The sequence below is a fragment of the Bos mutus genome, chromosome X, assembly GCF_027580195.1.
Source record: "Bos mutus isolate GX-2022 chromosome X, NWIPB_WYAK_1.1, whole genome shotgun sequence".
NCBI lineage: Eukaryota > Metazoa > Chordata > Mammalia > Artiodactyla > Bovidae > Bos > Bos mutus.
This window is the reverse complement of record NC_091646.1, coordinates 106,522,839-106,544,438: the sequence shown is the minus strand read 5'-3', so window position 1 is coordinate 106,544,438 and position 21,600 is coordinate 106,522,839. Positions and strand designations below refer to the sequence as shown.

The window sequence follows — 21,600 nt, the reverse complement described above, 5'->3', positions numbered from 1 at the left end:
CAGGCTTATATTTTCTTAGAGATCAGCCTTTAAGTTTTGGGCTTGATTCTCCTCATCTGAATTATTAGAGATGAAACAAAGAACTTCATGGGGGAGGTTCTCATCTTCCTAGCAGTTGGGTTAAGCAGGAAAGGTGAGTTTAAGAAAGGAGTCAGGTTAGCAGTAGCACTGACCAAAATTTGTTCAGAATCAACACTGCCAGAACACAAGCTTCAGGTCTCACATATTAATTGATTTTTTAAAAATCTGTAATCCTTCTTAAACAGATATTTTTCTAGTCTCTCAAAGTAGAGCTGCACATTTAACTCAATTCTAAATTAAAACAACTGGAGAGATTCTATTCCCATATAGGTCATTACAAAGTATTGAGTAGAGTTCCCGGTGCTATACAGTAGGTTCGTATTAGTTATCTATTTTACAGTAGTGTGTATATGTCAATCCCAATCTCCTAATTTATCCTTCACCCTCCCATATACCTCATTTGTTTTCTACATCTGTGACTCTATTTGTAAGTCAACTATACTCCAATAAAAATTAACTTTAAAAAACTGGGGAGTATAAATAAATTTAAATATTCAGTTCCTTAAGATCCTTATTTGTTTGAATTCTATGTTTTAAAAAACATACTCACCACATGCAATTGACAGGTAAACTTGAGAATCTGGTGTCTGATGTAGGATGCGAAATGGAGCTACTTTTGCAGTAGAGTCTAAGACTGAATCAAGAGTCCCAACCAAAAGTCCTGTTGTAATAAAGAGACTGTTGAAACAAGGATCTTACAAGAGATAAAATCAATATTGCTTCACATGAATAACAACCAATGGATTTTTTTAAAATTTCTAACTCAAAGCTTCTTTACAGAGATTTTTCTTAAAGAAAAAAGTACAATCGGGATGAAGAGATTACAGTGTTCCAGTGTCAGGAGTGCTTTAAAAATTATCTTTCAATAAAATAATATGTCAGATTCATTTGTCTAAACCTCATGATATATTTGTAGCACTTATTTACCTCCTTTACAAGGTTATGTATAAAGCAGATAAGAATGTAGATTCTAGTACCAGAAATTTCCTAGGTTTGAATCCTAGTACTAACTTGTGTCAACTTGACCCAGTTGTACTTACCTTTTCTTCATTCTCATTTGTAAAATAAGGGGGTAAAACTGGAACCTACCACAAAAGGTTGTTGGAAAGATAAAATGAGTTATTATTACACATAAAACACTTAGCACAATGTTAGCACATAGTAAAAGACTCAATGTTAGCTATTGAAGAAAAACAATGGATTTTAACAAGATAAAAATCTTGATTAATTAAAATGCTTAAAGGGGATTTTTTTCTTTTTAACATTTAATTCCTCAATTTCAAATTCAAGGTTTTGATTATTTAGCTTCAATTTAATTATTTGATATTTCCTACTCCTCCTAGAATAAGTTTCCTGTTTTCCTAATTTCTCCCTTAAAGTCTTTGCATAGCAAGTCTGGGGTTCCCTGGTGGCTCAGTAGTAAAAAATCCACCGGCCAATGCAGGAGACCTCAGTTTTATCCCTGGTCCCGGAAGAGTCCACATACTATGGAGCATCTAAGCTTGTAAGACAACAATTAAGCCAGTGCTCTAGAGCCAGAGAGCCACAACTAATGAGCCCATGTGCCCTAGAGTCCATGCTCCGCAACAAAATAAGCCTGGGCACTGCAACTAGAAAGTAGCCTGGGCTCTCTGCAACTAGAGAAAAGGCCCATGCAAAGCAACAAAGATCCAATACAGCCAAACATAAATAAATAAATAAAAACTTAAAAAGTCTCTGCTAAGCAAGTCTCTTTTTTACCTAGAAATGTAAATGGAAGTCTTGTAGCCCAGTGTGGCTAATCCAAATTCTATGTTTTCTTCAAGACCCAATTCCCCTGTGAAATCTTCATTGGCAACCCCAAGCAATTATGCCTTCCCTTGTCTCTGATTATACACAACACTTAAAAGTCTGTATGATACAACCCAGCATTCTGATTATTAGGTTAGTTATTACAACTACTTTCTAAGTACTTCATGTATATTAATTTTGCCTCCTTACCTAGATTATTAGTTCTCTGAGGACAATAACCATGTCTTCTACCTCTAGGTTTCTATCCCTAACTTTCAGGAGCAAAATTTGTTAACTTATCAGTGAGATGGCTGAGAAACATAAATCAATCTTTCTTTTCTGGAAGCTTTGACTGGTTGAGTGTTGGTTTTACTTTATGAGGCATTCCTCTTTGATTTAGCATACAGACTTAAGACAAAAATAACTCAACTATAAAACAGGCCTTTGGCTATTTTCCTATCTTTACCCACTTAAAAGGAGTTAAGATTTCAAGCAAGATTTGAATGAGAATATAGGTACATTGGCAGATGTGAGGTAGGGAGTTATTGTAAGCATAGAGGGAAGTAAATTAGAAGAGTAGAAGATAAAACAAAGAAATAAAGAGAAACTTGGCTCAGGTGAAAGGAAAGGGTGGGAGAGAGATGTAGGAATTGGTAAAAACAGGGGTCACAAATGCAGCATATCAATTAGCAGTCTTAAAAGGCAGTCTTAGAAGCAAGATTTTGGCAATCACAACATGTGCAGATTATAGAAAAAAGCAATTATCTGATATGAAAAAGTTATAATATGAATTGAAGACTAAGAAAAAGAAATATGAACACCCAGACAAATATTATGAAAGAGATGGTACGGGGGAAGAGAGAATTGGAATGAAGACGTGAGATACAGGAAGTGATTCTATGTCAACTAATGAGGGAATTACTGAAGGGTTGGAGATAAAAGGAAAAATAAGTCTATCACTCTCAGTATGAAAAAGTGACTGTGAGAAATTGGAGATCTGGCTACGAGATTAGGATAAAGTAAGAAAAGTGGGAGCTGGTGAAAAAGAAAAGTGGGAGTTAAACATATGCAGATAGCCTCTTCAGAGCAACTTAACTGAAATTATTCAGGAAATAGGAAAAAAAAGGAGGATGTTTTCATTTTGAAGATGGGAAAGTGAAAATACTAAAAAGAGGCAGTGAAAGAAAACCAAAAGAGGGAACTATCTTCAGATTGAAAAAATGGAATCATGTATATGAATGCCTGTTTATATAAATAAACATGCAATGACTTAACAAAATTGTCAAAATAAGGAGTTCAAATAAAAGCATTCATTAAAGACAGCACTATTAAGCTGCTGGATTTGGCTCCCATGAATTTAAGTTCTAAAAAAGCTTTCAAAAAAGTTTTTTGCAAATTTGCAAGGAAAATTATTTACTGCACATTTTGCCACAATTCAAAGAAAAGGAGCTCAAAGTCTATTTCCTTCTTCATATACACTAGAAAAAGCAGTATTAGAAGAATGGGAAAAAGAACAAAGAGGTAAAGAAAAGTTTGGCTCAGCTGAAAGTTAACATGGAGTGTGGATGTGTGAGGAGGCAGAAAGGAAAGGAGAGACTACAGATCATTATTTCTGAGTAACATAAGAAAAATTAGTTCTTCGATAGAAAGTTTGAGACTGGGAACAAAGTAGTGATAATCACTGGCATGAAAGCTCACTGTTTTTGCAACAGAATTGTTTGCAAGATTATAAGTGCTTTACACTATGCAGAAAGGAAACTGGTCAGTTTTGGTAAGTGCTTTAAATCTGGGAGCTAGTGCAAAACCATGCAAAAAATAATTTGGAAGCTAGTGCAATACATTTCAAGTTACTTGGGGAAGTCTTGAAGCTTATTAAGCTATAATCATCATCAAGTCCCTGCAAGTCATTCAGGAATTAATATGTACCAATGTCTGGGTTCTAGAAGTGCAAGAAAATAAGCAGAGAACTTTGGGTTGCTTTTCCATATAAACAGAGGTTTATCATCTGATAGCCTGAACATCCAAGGTCATGAATCAGCCTACATATAGGAAGATCTATAGCAATAGAAACGGGCTTCCTTGATGGCTCAGAGATAAAGAATCTACCTGCAATGCAGGAGCCTCAGGAGACATAGGTTCAATTCCTGGGTGGGAAGATCCCCTGGAGGAGGGCAATGGCAACCTACTCCAGTCTTCTTGCCTGGAGAATCCCATGGACAGAGGAGCCCAGAGAGCTACAGTCCATAGGGTCACAGACAGCTGGACATGACTGAAGTGACTTAGCACGCATGCATAGCAATAGTAAATTGGGAAAAGAATACTGTCTGTCAGCTGCAGGACAGAACAAGAGAGTTAAAAATATCAAGAAACTCAAAAATCATTTTTTGAATGTCTATAGCTGAGTAAGGTAATGTTCTACACCCTGTTAAAGGAAACCATCGCCCTAGTTGATATGAAATATTTTTTATTAAATGATACAGCAAGATAACAAAAAGCAAGGTTTTATGATTTCAAAAAACAGACAACTTGCGGGTAATGAACTGTTCATGAACCAATTATTTTTGAATGGATAGAGATAGAGCATCATTGATGTCAGAGATGAAAAAATATCCTAGCATGTCATATGGTCCAACCACCAACACATTCATCTATTCTACAGTATCCCTGATTGGAAGCCTAGCTTTTCCCTTTTTAACTCCAGTTATCCCAAGGGAGCCTATTGCATTGGTGGGAATGTCTACTAATTAGAAACTTATTTCTAAAATATTTTTACAATTGACCCGTGAACAACGCAAGGGGTTAGAGGTATTGACCCCCACGCAAGTCAAAACTGCATATAACTTCATAGTCAGCCCTCCATGTCTGCAGCTCCACATCCACAGATTCAACAGACTGAAGACTGTATAATACTGTTGTATTCACTGGGGAAAAAAGTCATATAAAGTGGACCCATTCAGTTCAAACTCCATGTTGTTGAAGGGTGAACTGTAAATTTCTAGATGTTATATAATTAAAGCTAGCTTCATGAGCTTATGACCTGTCCATAGGGCCTCATGCCAGAAGGGCCCCATGCTTGCTTTAATACTCTGCTGTTACATCTTTAAATTCTTAATTTTTTAACATAGAGCCCTGCACATTTTCTTTCTTCTTCCCCCTGCATTTTCATTTTACACTGAGCCACATACATTAGGTAGCCAATCTGGGTTACAGTGGTTATCTCTGGGCAGCAGGATGATGCGTGGTCATTATTTTCTTTTTCACACCTATACATATTTTCTGAAATGAACATTTTTTTAACCTTTACGATAGAAAAATGAAAGTATTTCTTACACACTTTTAAAAAATAGAAAATGATGGTCTTCCTTAGGGTAAATACTACTTTTGCAACTTTGGGGCCATACAAAATATATCCTCTATTCAATATGGTAGGACTTTAAATGTTATTAATACGATTATAGTTTTCTTGTCTCCCTGTGCTTATTCTTCTCATCTACTGGCTTAAAATATACCTAGTTCTTTCATCTGTTTGTTGTAAGAGATTGAGTCTCTTATTATTTCTCTTAACATACATATTTGTCAAAGTCTCATAAAATGTGTCTTTCAAACCTGAATATGAGATAAGATCTGAACAAATGTAGGGTTTTTATACTGTAGGCTACATGGTTCTATTAATGCTGTCAAAGATCATACTAGGCTTCTAGTCATGATGTCATATTATCATCATACTAACCTTGTGATAAATTAACCTACTTTGACCTTTTTCACAAACACAAGCACCAACCTAGGTATTCTCTGTCCTGTACAGTTGATTTAAAAAAAACATAAATACAGTTTACATTTACCTATGCTAAATTTTATCTCATTGATTTCAACTGAGCTTTTAACTTGTCCAGATCTATCTGAATCTTGACTTTATTTTCCATGATAGTGATTCTCAACTGTAACTGCAAGTTTGAATTATTTGGGGGAGGGATTTTTTAAAGATTTATTTATTTTAATTTACTTTATTTTTGGCTGTGCTGGGTCTTCGTCACTGCACAGGCTTTTCTCTAGTGGCAGCAAGTGGGGGCTACGCTCTAGTTGTGGTTTGAGGGCTTCTCACTGTGGTGGCTTCTCCTGTTGCGGAGCATGAGCTCTAGCGGGCGTGGGCTCAGCAGTTGTAGCTCCCTAGCTCTAGAGCACAGGCTTAATAGTTGTGGCACAAGGGCTTAGTTGCTCTGGGGCACGTGAGATCTTCCCCGATCAGGGATTGAACCCATGTCTCCTGCATTCGCAGGCAGATTCCTTACCACTGAGGCACCAGGTAAGCCCTGGAGGAGTTTTACAAACTACTCAAGCTCAACTTTTAAAACCACTAAAGCCTGCTACTACTACTACTACTAAGTCGCCTCAGTCATGTTTGACTCTGTGCGACCCCATAGACGGCAGGCCACAAGGCTCCCCCGTCCCTGGGATTCTCCAGGCAAGAACACTGGAGTGGGTTGCCATTTCCTTCTCCAATGCATGAAAGTGAAAAGTGAAAGTGAAGTCGCTCAGTCGTGTCAGACCCTTAGCGACCCCATGGACTGCAGCCTACCAGGCTCCTCCATCCATGGGATTTTCCAGGCAAGAGTACTGGAGTGGGGTGCCATTGCCTTCTCCGACTGAAGATTCTAATTTAATTCAGCTGGGATAGGGCCCAGGTATTCTATTTTTCCTTAACTGTGTTTTATAAAAACTTTCAAAAAGAGAAGAATAAACTAAAACTTCTATGTGCCCATGACATAACTTCAATAATTACCAACAGTTTGCCAATCTTCTATTGTTATTCCCTCCTAGAGTACTTTAAAGTAAATCCCAAATATCATATCATTTTACCCATAAATACTCCAGTGTCATTTAGTTTGTTTAAAAAGGTTCTCAGTTGAATCTAACATGCAGTCAGTATTGAGAAAACTGATCTATGGTATTAACTGTCACTTTCAATTTTCAGACACCTGCAAATCTGATAAACATTTTTTTCTTATATTAGGTTAATAATAATATGAACAACTAGGCTAAGTGTTGGAGGAAGGGACACTATAAAATAGCCAAAGCTTGGTACTCATTATCATGTGCTAGTTTAGTACACTTTCATTTGACAAGTGGCTTTTTCTGCCTGTACACTAGATTGAGGACATTGTGTAAGGCAACACTGCTCCAGCTGCAGAAGTTATTAAAATGCACTTCCTAATACAAAGAACATTTAATTTCCATTCTAAGTAAAACACTCAATTATAAACTTTGACAATAGAAATGACTGTTGAAACTTTATAATGGATTCTGTATCTTGTCTTCAGTTGCCAGGTTTACCAAGTCAAACAAGCACACCTTTACTGAATTTTTTATAATCTCAGGTTCATTAAATGTTGATGAACAAACTAATTGGTAAACTTAGTAGGAAATACATTCAAATAGGAGAAAGTAATGTTCTCAGTAAAGGCCGTAGGTCTTCCTCTTTCTACTGCTTTTGCTGCCAGTTCTAAGTCCTTAAAACAAGATTGTGAACTCTTCTTTTACAATAATCCAACAGACATAGTTGACATTTTGAAAGCACTAAAAGCTTTTAGAAAACAGTTAATAAAAATAATTCTCTTGCCTTATTTTCCCTCTCCTTGCATTTTTTACAGACATTTACTTGAAAACTAGATATACATAAGCACTCATTTCCTTCCCTAACTGAAAATAAAGCTTTGTTTCATTAAAGGATTTAGAATTTTGTAAAGGTAAGTAATTGAGCATAAATGGTAGATTACCATGTCATGGGGAAAAAAAGAATATAAGAATTATCCATCAAATACATCTATACTTCTAAAGATTAAAACAGAAATATGAAAATTGTTTTCATCTTTATTTACAGCATCTTAATACACTTCAAGACTTATGCATCAAGGCGCAAAAAGACTGGCCCTCAGAAAATTAAAGAAAATAACAACATCTGAATTCCTAGGGGCAAAGCAAAAAGCAAGTGTGGCAGCAAATGGAAACTCATATATAGTACAGTATTTTAAAAACATTGTTTAGAAGAACTAAAGCTGGCTACTGGTTGGGGCATAGACTTGGATTACTGTGATATCACGATGGTATGATCACTGACCTAGATAGAGCCAGACATCCTGGAATGTGAAGTCAAGTGGGACTTAGAAAGCATCACTACAAACAAAGATAGTGGAGGTGATGGAATTCCAGTGGAGCTATTTCAATTCCTGAAAGATGATGCTGTGAAAGTGCTGCATTCAATATGCCAGCAAATTTGGAAAACTCAGCAGTGGCCACAGGACTGGAAAAGGTCAGTTTTCATTCCAATCCCAAAGAAAGGCAATGCCAAAGAATGCTCAAACTACTGCACAATTGCACTTATCTCACATGCTAGTAAAGTAATGCTCAAAATTCTCCAAGCCAGGCTTCAACAATACGTGAACCATGAACTTCCTGATGTTCAAGCTGGTTTTAGAAAAGGCAGAGGAACCAAAGATCAAATTGCCAACATCCGCTGGATCATGGAAAAAGCAAGAGAGTTCCAGAAAAGCATCTATTTCTGCTTTATTGACTATGCCAAAGCCTTTGACTGTGTGGATCACAAGAAACTGGACAATTCTGAAAGAGATGGGAATACCAGACCACCTGACCTCCCTCTTGAGAAATCTGTATGCAGGTCAGGAAGCAACAGTTAGAACTGGACATGGAACAACAGACTGGTTCCAAATAGGAAAAGGAGTACGTCAAGGCTGCATATTGTCACCCTGCTTATTTAACTTATATGCAGAGTACATCATGAGAAACTCTGGGCTGGAAGAAGCACAAGCTGGAATCAAGACTGCCAGGAGAAATATCAATAACCTCAGATATGCAGATGACACCACCCTTATGGCAGAAAGTGAAGAGGAACTAAAAAGCCTCTTGGTGAAAGTGGAGACTGAAAAAGTTGGCTTAAAGCTCAACATTCAGAAAACGAAGATCATGGTATCCGGTCCCATCACTTCATGGGAAATAGATGGGGAAACAGTGGAAACAGTGTCAGACTTTATTTTTGGGGGCTCCAAAATGACTGCAGATGGTGACTGCAGCCATGAAATTAAAAGACGCTTACTCCTTGGAAGGAAAGTTATGACCAACCTAGATCAGATCAGTCGCGCAGTCGTGTCCGACTCTTTGCGAACCCATGAATCACAGCACGCCAGGCCTCCCTTTCCATCACCAACTCCCGGAGTTTACCCAGACTCACGTCCATCGAGTCAGTGATGTCATCCAGCCATCTCATCCTCTGTCATCCCCTTCTCCTCTTGCCCCCAATCCCTCCCAGCATCAGAGTCTTTTCCAATGAGTCAACTCTTTGAATGAGGTGGCCAAAGTACTGGAGTTTCAGCTTTAGCATCATTCCTTCCAAAGAAATCCCAGGGCTGATCTCCTTCAGAATGGACTGGTTGGATCTCCTTGCAGTCCAAGAAACTCTCAAGAGTCTTCTCCAACACCACAGTTCAAAAGCATCAATTCTTCGGCACATAGCCTTCTTCACAGTCCAACTCTCACATCCATACATGACCACAGGAAAAACCATAGCCTTGACTAGATGGACCTTTGTTGGCAAAGTGATGTCTCTGCTTTTGAATATGCTATCTAGGTTGGTCTCTTGATGAAAGTGAAAGTGGAGAGTGAAAAAGTTAGCTTAAAGCTCAACATTCAGAAAACGAAGATCATGGCATCTGGTCCCATCACTTCATGGGAAATAGATGGGGAAACCATGGAAACAGCGTCAGACTTTATTTTTCTGGGCTCCAAAATCACTACAGATGGTGACTGCAGCCATGAAATTAAAAGACGCTTACTCCTTGGAAGGAAAGTTATAACCAACCTAGATAGCATATTCAAAAGCAGAGACATTACTTTGCCAACAAAGGTTCGTCTAGTCAAGGCTATGGTTTTTCCTGTGGTCACGTATGAATGTGAGAGTTGGACTGTGAAGAAGGCTGAGCGCCGAAGAATTGATGCTTTTGAACTGTGGTGTTGGAGAAGACTCTTGAGAGTTTCTTGGACTGCAAGGAGATCCAACCAGTCCATTCTGAAGGAGATCAGCCCTGGGATTTCTTTGGAAGGAATGATGCTAAAGCTGAAACTCCAGTACTTTGGCCACCTCATTCGAAGAGTTGACTCATTGGAAAAGACTGATGCTGGGAGGGATTGGGGGGCAGGAGGAGAAGGGGACGACAGAGGATGAGATGGCTGGATGGCATCACCGACTTGATGGACATGAGTCTCAGTGAACTCTGGGAGTTGGTGATGGACAGGGAGGCCTGGCGTGCTGCGATTTATGGGGTCGCAAAGAGTCGGACACGACTGAGCAACTGAACTGAATTGAACTGAAAGCTGGCTATGATTTTGGTTAGTTTAAAACAAAAGGGCAACTAATTTAAGGATAAAAATCAACAAATGTGATTACCTCCTGTTTTAAAACTTCACTTTTTTATACTGTAGTGAAAGAGAAAAAAACAAAACCATCTAGACTGAATTCAATGGGCAGTGGAGACAAAAAACAACAAAGGTTTCATTCTCAAGTCCTTTTGAATTTCTATCTCTAGTTTTCCAGGTTTTCCTCTTCTATAGATGAGGGCGTTGCTCTTCAACAGAACTTTCTGGTTGCTAAGGGCAATATATCTTGAGTTTCCTATTTTCAGCCACAAATAAGTAAATCTGGAGTACTTACTGTATCCCCCACAACTGCCATCTTTTGCTTCTGCACTAGCATATTATTCCTCTCTACCAAGCCACATCCCAGATCTTGTTAGTGCTGAGAGATGGCTAATTTAAAAAAACAATGCAAACTGGCTTTTGACAAGTTGCTCCACAGATGTCACACTTGAATTCTGCCACCAGAATACCACCTATTGTTATTAATCACTGCTTTTAGGAATCTTTGTATCATTTAACAGGAAATTAGATAAAGCATACTTTACACCAGATCTGGCCCTGGAAAATTGCTTTGGGAGTTTCAAATACTCCTTATGCATGACTATTTATAAGCCACTCACACCAGGCAGATATTATTACTGACTACCCCAATAATTATATATTTGCTTGCTTACTTATTATTTGTCTGTCCTACCAGATTATAAAGTCTATGGGGGTATAAGTTATTTTTGTTTTATTCACCACTGTATACCCAACACCCAAACCAGTAGCCGGCTACCACCCATTTGTCTGCTTCTTTTCACAGTGAAATTCCTAGACAGAATTATGTATATTCAGTCTGTTTCAAATTATCTGCTTGGCTCATGTACTCTAGTCCCTCTGGTCTCTACTCATAGGTCACCTTAAGGAAGCATTCCTAAACCACACTTATCTAAACTACCAATCCCCTCCCCTCTCTATTACTATACCTTACTTTATTTTTCTTTATAGCATTTACTGCTACCAGCCATATATTAATTTGCCTCCCTCAACTAAAATGTTAGCCCCATGAGAACGGGGATTTTGTTTTGCTCACTGCTGTTATCTGTAGCACCTAAAACAGTGCTTGATTTTTAGAAGTCACTTGGTAATTATCTGTTGAGTATTCACATTTATTGTCACCCTGTTTATTTAACTTATATGCAGAGTACATCATGAGAAACGCTGGACTGGAAGAAACACAAGCTGGAATCAAGATTGCCGGGAGAAATATCAATAACCTCAGATATGCAGATGACACCACCCTTATGGCAGAAAGTGAAGAGGAACTAAAGAGCCTCTTGATGAAAGTGAAAGTGGAGAGTGAAAAAGTTGGCTTAAAGCTCAACATTCAGAAAACGAAGATCATGGCATCCGGTCCCATCACTTCATGGGAAATAGATGGGGAAACAGTGGAAACAGTGTCAGACTTTATTTTTCTGGGCTCCAAAATCACTACAGATGGTGACTGCAGCCATGAAATTAAAGAACACTTACTCCTTGGAAGGAAAGTTATGACCAACCTAGATAGCATATTCAAAAGCAGAGACATTACTTTGCCAACAAAGGTCCGTCTAGTCAAGGCTATGGTTTTTCCTGTGGTCATGTATGGATGTGAGAGTTGGACTGTGAAGAAGGCTGAGCACCAAAGAATTGATGCTTTTGAACTGTGGTGTTGCAGAAGACTCTTGAGAGTCTCTTGGACTGCAAGGAGATCCAACCAGTCCATTCTGAAGGAGATCAGCCCTGGGATTTCTTTGGAAGGAATGATGCTAAAGCTGAAACTTTGGCCACCTCACACGAAGAGTTGACTCATTGGAAAAGACTCTGATGCTGGGAGGGATTGGGGGCAAAGAGGAGAAGGGGATGACAGAGGATGAGATGGCTGGATGGCATCACTGACTCAATGAACGTGAGTCTGGGTGAACTCCGGGAGTTGGTGATGGAAAGGGAGGCCTGGCGTGCTGTGATTCATGGGGTCGCAAAGAGTCGGACACGACTGAGCAACTGATCTGATCTGATCTGATCTGATTCACATTTAGGATTTACTCTTACCTGAGGTGCTCATATAGTAGCAGCAAAAGGAGGTAAACTGGGCAGATTTTCTAACATAAAAGTAATATAAAATCCATGGCATAGCTGTATAGCAACATGGGAAACAGTATAGTCCTATTTATTTTATTAATTTTTAGCTTATTTTACATCCATATTCCTTCCACAGCTGTCCACCAGAAGCATGGCCTTTCACCAGCTGAATGGTTATTTCTTCTTCAAGTATTATGTTTTGAAAAATATAACATAGACAACTAGAGTTGCACACACTCTTAGACACCACTCAGAAAGACAAGTGATGCTTATATCTATAGAAACACTGTTTGAGGACTTCTGGGTTTGGGGTAATAATAGATCAAAAAGAAATGCTGTCCTGCTATTTTAGTCTAAGTCCTCTTAAATATCACTGTTTTGATTTTGCAGTGTTTTGATTTTGCAGTGTTATCGCTGCATATTGTATAGATCATGGCATCCAGTCGCATCACTTCATGGCAAATAGAGGTGAGGGGAAAAGTGGAAACAGTGGCAGATTTCATTTTCTTGGGCTCCAAAATCACTGCAGACAATGGCTGCCGCCACAAAATTCAAAGATGCTTGCTCCATCGAAGAAAAGCTATGACAAACCTAGACAGCATATTAAAAATCAGAGACATCACTTTGCCAACAAAGGTCTGTCTACTCAAAGCTATCGCTTATCCAGTAGTCATGTATGGATGTGAGAGTAGGACCATAAAGAAGGCTGAGCACCAAAGGATTGATGCTTTCGAACTGTGATGTTGGAGAAGACTCTTGAGAGTCCCTTGGACAACAAGGAAATCAAACCAGTCAATCCTAAAGGAAATCAGTCACGAATATTCATTGGAATGACTGATGCTGAAGCTCCAATACTCTGGCCACCTGATACGAAAAGCTGACTCACTGGAAAAGACCATGATGTTGAGAAGGACTGAAGGCAGGAGGAGAAGGGAGCAACATGGGGTGAGATGGTTGGATGGCATCATTGGCTCAATGGACCTGAGTTTGAGCAAACTCCGAGAGATGGTGCAGGACAGGAAAGCCCAGCATGCTGCAGTCCATGGGATTGCAAAGAGTAGGATATGACTGAGTGACTGAACAAAAACTACTCCAAATCAATTTCTATAAGCTGTTGTTCAGTTATGAAGTCATATCTGATTCTTTGTGACCTCATGGACTATAGCATGCCAGGTTTGCTCAAACTCATGTCCATTGAACCAATGATGCCATCCAACCATCTCATTTTCTGTCGCCCCCTTCTCCTCCTGCACTCAATCTTTCTCAACATCACGGTCTTTTCCAGTGAATCAGCTCTTCGTATCAGGTGGCCAAAGTATTGGAACTTCAGCATCAGTCTTTCCAATGCATATTCAGGGTTGATTTCCTTTAGGATTAACTGGTTTGATCTCCTTGCTCTCCAAGGGACTCCCAAGAGTCTTTTCCAGCACCACAGTTCAAAAGCCATCAATTCTTCAGCACTACGGGCTTCCCTCATAGCTCAGTTGGTAAAGAATCCGCCTGCAATTCAGGAGACCCTAGTTTGATTCCTGGGTCGGGAAGATCCACTGCAGAAGGGATAGGCTACTGACTCCAGTATTCCTGGGCTTCCCTGGTGGCTCAGCTGGTAAAGAATCCACCTGCAATGCAGGAGACCTGGGTTTGATCCCTGGGTTGGGAAGATCCCCTGGAGTAGGGAAAGGCTACCCACTCCAGTATTCTGATCTGGAGAATTCCATGGACTATACAGTCCATGGGGTGGCAAAGAGTCAGATACCACTGAGCGACTTTCACTTTCAAGCCTTCTTTATGGTCCAACTCTCACATCCGTACATGACTACTAAAGAAACCATAGCTTTGACTATACAAACCTTTGTCGGATACAACATGGGAAAAGTAATTACTAGGAAAAAATGGTACAAATATAGATCCTTATTTGCTCTTCAGGTAAAGAAAATGGCACTAACAAAGACAGAAATATAGATCAATGGAACAAAATAGAAAGCTCAGAGATAAATCCATGCACCTATGGACACCTTATCTTTGATAAAGGAGGCAAAAATATACAATGGAGAAAAGACAATCTCTTTAACAAGTGGTGCTGGGAAGACTGGTCAACCACATGTAAAAGAATGAAACTAGAACACTCTAACACCATACACAAAGATAAACTCAAAATGGATTAAAGATCTAAATGTAAGACTAGAAACTATAAAACTCTTAGAGGAAAACACAGGTAGAACACTCTCTGACATAAATCACACCAAGATCCTCTAGGACCCACCTCCCAAAATAATGGAAATAAAAACAAAAATAAACAAATGGGACCTTATTAAACTCAAAAGCTTTTGCACAATGAAGGAAACTATAAGCAAGGTGAAAAGGTAGCCTTCAGAATGGGAGAAAATAATAGCAAACGAAGCAACTGACAAAGAATTAATCTTCAAAATATACAAGCAGCTCATGCAGCTCAATACCAGAAAATCGAAAAACCCAATCAAAAAGTGGGCCAAAGAACTAAACAGATATTTCTCCAAAGACATACAGATGGCTAATAAACACATGAAAAGATGCTCAATATCACTCATTATTAGAGAAATACAAATCAAAAACACAATGAGGTATCATCACATGCTGGTCAGAATGGCTGCCATCAAAATGTCTACAAACAGTAAATGCTGGAGAGGGTGTGGAGAAAAGGGAACCCTCTTACACTGCTGGTGGGAATGCAAACTAGTACAGCCACTATGGAGAACAGTGTGGAGATTCCTTAAAAAACTGGAAATAGAACTGCCATATGACCCAGCAATCCCACTGCTGGGCATACACACCAAGGAAACCAGAACTGAAAGAGACACGTGTACCCCAATGTTCACTGCAGCACTGTTTACAATAGCTAGGACATGGGTGCAACCTAGATGTCCATCGGCAGCTGAATGGATAAGGAAGTTGTGGTACATATACACAATGGAGTATTACTCAGCTATAAAAAGCAATGCTTTTGAGTCAGTTCTAATGAGGTGGATGAAACTGGAGCCTATTATACAGAGTGAAGTAAGTCAGAAAGAGAAACACCAAAACAGTATATTAACACATATATGTGGAATTTAGAAAGATGGTAACAACGATCCTATATGCAAGGCAGCAAAAGAGACACAGATGTAAAAACAGGTTTTTGGACTATGCGGAAGAAGGGGAGTGTGGGATGATTTGAGAGAATAGCACTGAAACATGTACATTACCATATGTGAAATAGATGGAGAGTGTAAGTTTGATGCATGAATCAGGGCACTTGAAGCCAGTGCTCTGGACAGCCTAGAGGGATGGAGTGGGGAGGAAGGAGGGAGGGGGGTTCAGGATCGGGGGGCACATGTGCACCCGTGGGTGATTCATGTTGAAGTAAGGCAAGAAACACCACAATACTGTAAATAAATTATCCTCCAATTTAAATTAATTAATTTTAAAAATGGCACTAAACAAATCATTCCTTTATCAACAGATAAATGAGTGTCAAATGTTTAATCAGTTGCTCACAAGTTTCAAAACTCATTTGATTCACGTAACATTGCCCCGAGATACTGAAGATAAGTTCTGTTCCCATTTTACACATGACAAAGCTTTTATAAAACAATCACAACTAAACAGACACATAAAAATATTAAAGAATCAGGGAAGATAAAGGAAATAGGGTTAATGGGTACATGGATTCACTGGACTAGGTGGTGCATTCATGCATTTGTGGATTTTGGCTTGTAGTTGACTTACTAAAAAGAAAATCTCATTAGGGTAACCCCTGGGGAGAGCAAATCACACAGTGCTCACTTCCCTTTCTGGAAGTTCTCAAGTTTTCCTTAGCAAAATATTCCTGCATTCCATACTCACAAAGGATACAGGTGAAATTAAGTAAAAATTACCTTCAAAGATCTCTTTGAATATGACAAGAACAAACAGGTCTGTAGGTTTTGAAAAATGAAGGTTGGTCAGTGTCATCACTTCTTAGTATTCTTTTTTCATTAGAACAAAATCTACTTGACAGCAAATATTAATTTCCCACTTACATTATAAACCTCCAATATCTTAATCAAAAAAAGGAAAGAAATCAACTTCTTTGCACACAATCCACATCATTATCACTTTAACTCTTGAGGATTGAGGATTCATGGCCCTAAGGTGAACTGGAGTGGTGGTTCCCAGGCTATGCTTAAGGGAGGAGAGACCCTAGCAGCAAGCAGAGGAGGGAAAAGGGCAAGAGAGCAGTGTATTAACAGGTATGTGAAGAAAGGCCTGAAGCTCACAGGTATGCACTCAATAATCCTTCCATTACTACCTAGAAAAAGTGGTGACACTGACCATCCTTTATGTCTCAAAACCTCCTGCAAAGCCGTCCTTCATCATTCTAAGAGATCTTTAAAGACAACTGTTTACTGGATTTCACATGGATACACGTTCCAGGAAGGGAAGACGAGAGGGGAGCATACAGTGTGATTTGCCTCCCTAGGGGTTGCCCCATGGGATTTTTCTCTTTAATAAGCCAAAATGATATTTATTAATTTACACTGTGGTGGGGTGGGGGCGGTAGACTGGGTGGGAGGGTTGATCTTTCCTTATGTAAAATGAAATGTCAAGGCCACTATTTAGCACCCAGGTCCCAGTAATGAGATATCTGGGAGGCCAAAATTTTATCAGCTGCTTCCTTTGTAAGTATGGAATGCAGGAATATTTTGCTAAGGAAAACTTGAGAACATTTTCAGAGTTGGGTCCTTGAGTTGGGAGTAGGGAAAAGGGAGAGAAAAACTTTGTATTTTTGAGGGATGGTCATGAAGAACTTTTTAAAGGTTACCTAATTGATTTTTATGTGTGTGTTTATTTATAACTCACATAGTGATTTATTAAGTTTATATAAATATCATAAAATGGGAAGCTCATTTCAAATGTTATCATGTTCTAGTGTTTACAGATGGTTTAATTTCAAAGTAGCAGTGCCAAGATGCAAGAAGGGGTAAGGAAACATCTTCCATTTTCATGTTTCATTTCTTAGTCTAGTTCTACATCACAAAAAAGTAAGGTCTACTGAAGGAGACTGTAAGTCTAACACACAAGAACCTGCTCACACTATTCAGATATGGAAAATTCAAGAGTCAAATACTGGGACTTCCCTGGTGGTCCAGTGACTAAGACTCAGCTCCCAGTGCAGAGAGCCAGGGTTTGAACCCTGGTCAGGGAACTAGATCCCACATGCTGCGACTAAGACCCAGTGCAGCCAAATAAATAAATTTTTTTAAAAAAGAGTAAAATACTCTCAACAAACTATCTAAATTAAAGCTTCCTAATTGGCAGACCTTCCTAGGTCCCATACTAGAGTATTTAATAGAATGTAGCCCCATAATTTCACTCATGTAGTAGCTCCCATCTGACAAGCAAGTTGTTGATTTGTGCTTAATAAGCCAAATATGCATAAATTATTTTTAATTACATAAAGCCAAGTGGTAAGTGCCAGAGAAAAGTCATTACCCTTATCATCCAGGAGGAACAAGGAATACTGCAAGGTAACTACAAAAATCTAGAAGGGTTTATTACTTCTCTAAATGAAAATCACTTTATCTGAAAAATAATCTTATGTATAAAAAATTTTTCACAAGATATTCCACCCTGCTGGGAACTAGGACAATTAAGTAAGATACAGTTAGGCAAATGCTAAGTAATCTTACCAAATGCTAAGATATCCACTAGAAGTGTTTCAGAAAATTTAGAAAAGGACTTCAGAATTCTAACTTTAAGTTAGTCACCTGCTAAAACCATCCTAGGGTTCTCTGTTGCTCCAATTCCATTACTAGAATTTTTAAAAAAAAGAGCCAACTAACTTCTCCAAGTCCACAGCTAAATTCTTACATTGGTGGTGCTTATTGCCAATTATCACATGGCCAAGAAATGAAATCTTAAAAAAAAGTACAATATTAGAATCTCTAGGTGTTCATTTTCTTCATTAAAATAAAATGTATAAATGAAATTCTTAAAGGGGGAGCATGTAGCATTGGATTTTAGCAAACAAAATGGACAAAGGCAAGCTTATACTAGCACAGAATCAATCTCCTATGAGAGCGAACCCAAATGTGTATTTGTGGTAAAGCACAGCAAAGCTGTTGGGTTCACAATTTTAAGAATACACTAATTGAGCAGCCATGAAAATCAGCACACACTTTTGCTCTGGACCAAAAAGAACCAAATAAACCTTAAAAACACCTCCTTGCTCCATTCTGAGCCATCTTAATTTACATGAAATATAATAGTGGTAACTCTCATGTGGTAATTTCAAGCATTCTACCACACCACAGATAAAGACAAATATGCTGAGATACGAACTGACCACAAAAATGGGGCTATACCTGTTCTCATCATACAGGTGTGGCAGAAATCTTGGTTTATTTCTTCAGACAAACCCTCTCTTCTTTTACAGAGATGGGGCTAGAGTAAATGCAAATGGGTGGGAGACAGGTAAGAAACTGGTGCAACTGATGCATGCTTTAAGAAAAAGCACCTCAAAGGAATTCCCTGGCGGTCCAGTGGTTGGGACTCCCGGGCTCTTGATGCCAAGAGGCCTGGGTTCAATCCCTGGTCAAGAAACTAAAATCCCACAAGTCACGCAGCAACAAACAAACAAACAAAAAAGACAGCGTCAAATGAAAACCCAAATAAAGAAAACAAGGAGTGATTATATAAAGAAAATTTGCAACAAGTAAAAACATATTTACTACTACATAATAGTGATTTGCGGAGAAGGCAATGGCACCCCACTCCAGTACTCTTGCCTGGAAAATCCATGGACGGAGGAGCCTGGGAGGCTGCAGTCCATGGGGTCGCTAAGAGTCAGACATGACTGAGTGACTTCCCTTTCACTTTTTACTTTCATACATTGGAGAAGGAAATAGCAACCCACTCCAGTGTTCTTGCCTGGAGAATCCCAGGGACGGAGGAGCCTGATGGGCTGCCGTCTATGGGGTGTCACAGAGTCGGACACGACTGAAGCGACTTAGCAGCAGCAGCAGCAATAGTGATTTGATTCTCAAAAATCTGATTTACCTATTACTTTTCAGGAACACAGTAGTTGTAACAAAGTGACATAAACTTTGGTAAATGTGGACAGGAGCACCAGAAAAATTCTGGTCAAATAAAATTATGGGGAACCAAAATTTTATGCTGTAACACTGGGCTGGAAAATATATTTTAAATATATTCTGATCTGTTTTCAATGGACTCAAATGGGCAAATTACATCACTGGGTAATTATGAACATTGATTCTCAAATTTTAATCTGGAAAATATATACATCTACTAAATGGAAAGACTCCTCTGCAAAATAACACTTCTAATTTTTGAAAATTATAAAGTGGCAAAACATGAAGTTTAATCAGGCAATTTTTGTGGCGGTATTTTCAAGAGGGCTCTTTTGGAAGCTGAATAGGATGAATAGGTCATGCAAGATATTTTTTTAAATGTCCCATAGGACCTCAGAATTCTCACCACACTACCTGGATCTTGAAAAAAAAGTAAATAATAGCACATGTTCATCACCATCTCAACAATACACATTGATTTGGCACCTATTTATTTCATCCTCTCAACTCTGAGGTAGACACCATTTAACAGAAGAGAAAAAGCAATGCCTTCAGTTATTTGGTTCTAATTACAATTTGCCTGGTTTAGCAGTTACAGGTCATAATTATAATTTGCCTGGTTTGCTGATTATTTCCCTCAAACCCGACCCTCTGCCACTTATCTCGATTATGAACACTTCACAGACAGGGAACTGAATATTAATTATCTTTGTATACTAGCATTCCATATGGCACACAGTAGGCTCTTAAGGTTGAATGAATGAAAGAATTTGTCGAACATCCTTCAACAGGAGATTATGATGGGACTAACAAGCAGGTTTTGAGACACTTCCTTTTCATTCCATCTCGCTGCTGAATTAATCCTGGACCATCACTTCAAGGCCACAATATCGAACTATAAGTTGTCACGAAAATGAGCTCTGGTCTCTCCAGTGACCAAAAGTTTGCACCTGCCCAAGAAGGCTGGTCTCAAAACAAAGTTCCCAGACTAGACACAAATAGAGTTCTTGATTTGTAAATCAAAGAAGTGAAGGCAGGATGGATTAGGCGGGAAGAGAAACTTCCGTTTGTTCAATCGGTTTGCTTTACAACCTTGGCTCTGAAAGAAAGGGTAGTCAGCGCCAAACACTCAAGGAAGAAACGAGTTACAACGGTTACTTTGGGAGGGGATCCCAAGGATCGTAAACTTGGAGACAAAGTGAAAAACGCTAAATGGGGAGGAATTAGCAATTCTGAGACCTACTCCTCACCTTCCCCCCGCACCGCGACTCTCCCCTCCCCCCGCCCAACCCCGACTCCCGAATCTCTCTTTTGACGCCGATCCCCCTAGATGTGATTGGAGTTCCTCCCTTTCTCCTCATCCGTCCTCCCACACAATTACCCCCCACCACCACCCCCAGGGTGGTGGCTAAAGATGGGGGAGGTGGGGAGGTTGTGGAAAAAAGTTAAGTGCACAACTGCGAACTGGCCCTGATCACTAGCCTAAAAGCGATCTGCCCACGTCTAACGCTTGTCACCAGCCCCCTCCCCCATGGGTACTCTGCCTCTGAAAAAGCCCCTCCTTTACCTCAGATTCTTCCTAGGCTTCAGAAAGAACCCCCTCCTCCCTTTCGCCGTCCCATCCAAAGACCGACTGCTGGTCCAGGGAGGCGTTCTTAGGACTCAGTGAGGGCGACGGAAAGGTGGTGGTGGGGGGAGAAGAATCCGAGTCCCACCCACCCCCACCCTCCCCGCCCAGGATTTAGAATCAGGTGGCGGGCGGCGACGAGTAACTGTCCCTCACCTCCTTTTAAGTACCAGAAAACACGGGGCCCCAGGCAGGGAGGGTGGGGGTAATGGCCACATCTTACCTGTGAGTCCCCCGCCGCCTTCCTCCCCGTAGCCCCGACGCCGCTGCAGCACGAAGTAGTCATTGGACCTTTCCATCATCCACAGCTTCAGCGCATTTTTCAAGAGCACTTCCTCGGGCTTCAGCCACATCGCGAAGAACTTTATGCCGCCCTGGAGCAGCCACCCAGATGCCCTCCTCACCTCACCCCTCCACTCTTTTCCTCCCCTCTACTTCTCCTCCCACTAAATCTGCCTCAGGCGGCAGCCGCTAGAGTTCTGCTTTTCCACACTTCCCCCAACC

General features: G+C 39.7%; 1 protein-coding gene across 1 annotated transcript in view; it reads right to left on the bottom strand.

Annotated features, from left to right (window-relative positions):
* Window positions 1–21,600, bottom strand: part of TBC1D8B (TBC1 domain family member 8B) — a 77,726-nt gene extending 56,126 nt beyond the window's left edge. Inside the window, exons 1-2 of the mRNA XM_070365588.1 lie at window positions 21,320–21,600; window positions 632–742 (exon numbers count right to left, since the gene is read on the bottom strand). Coding sequence (XP_070221689.1) covers window positions 632–742; window positions 21,320–21,449 — 241 coding nt within the window. The 5' untranslated portion in view covers window positions 21,450–21,600. The remainder of the gene's footprint in view (window positions 1–631; window positions 743–21,319) is intronic.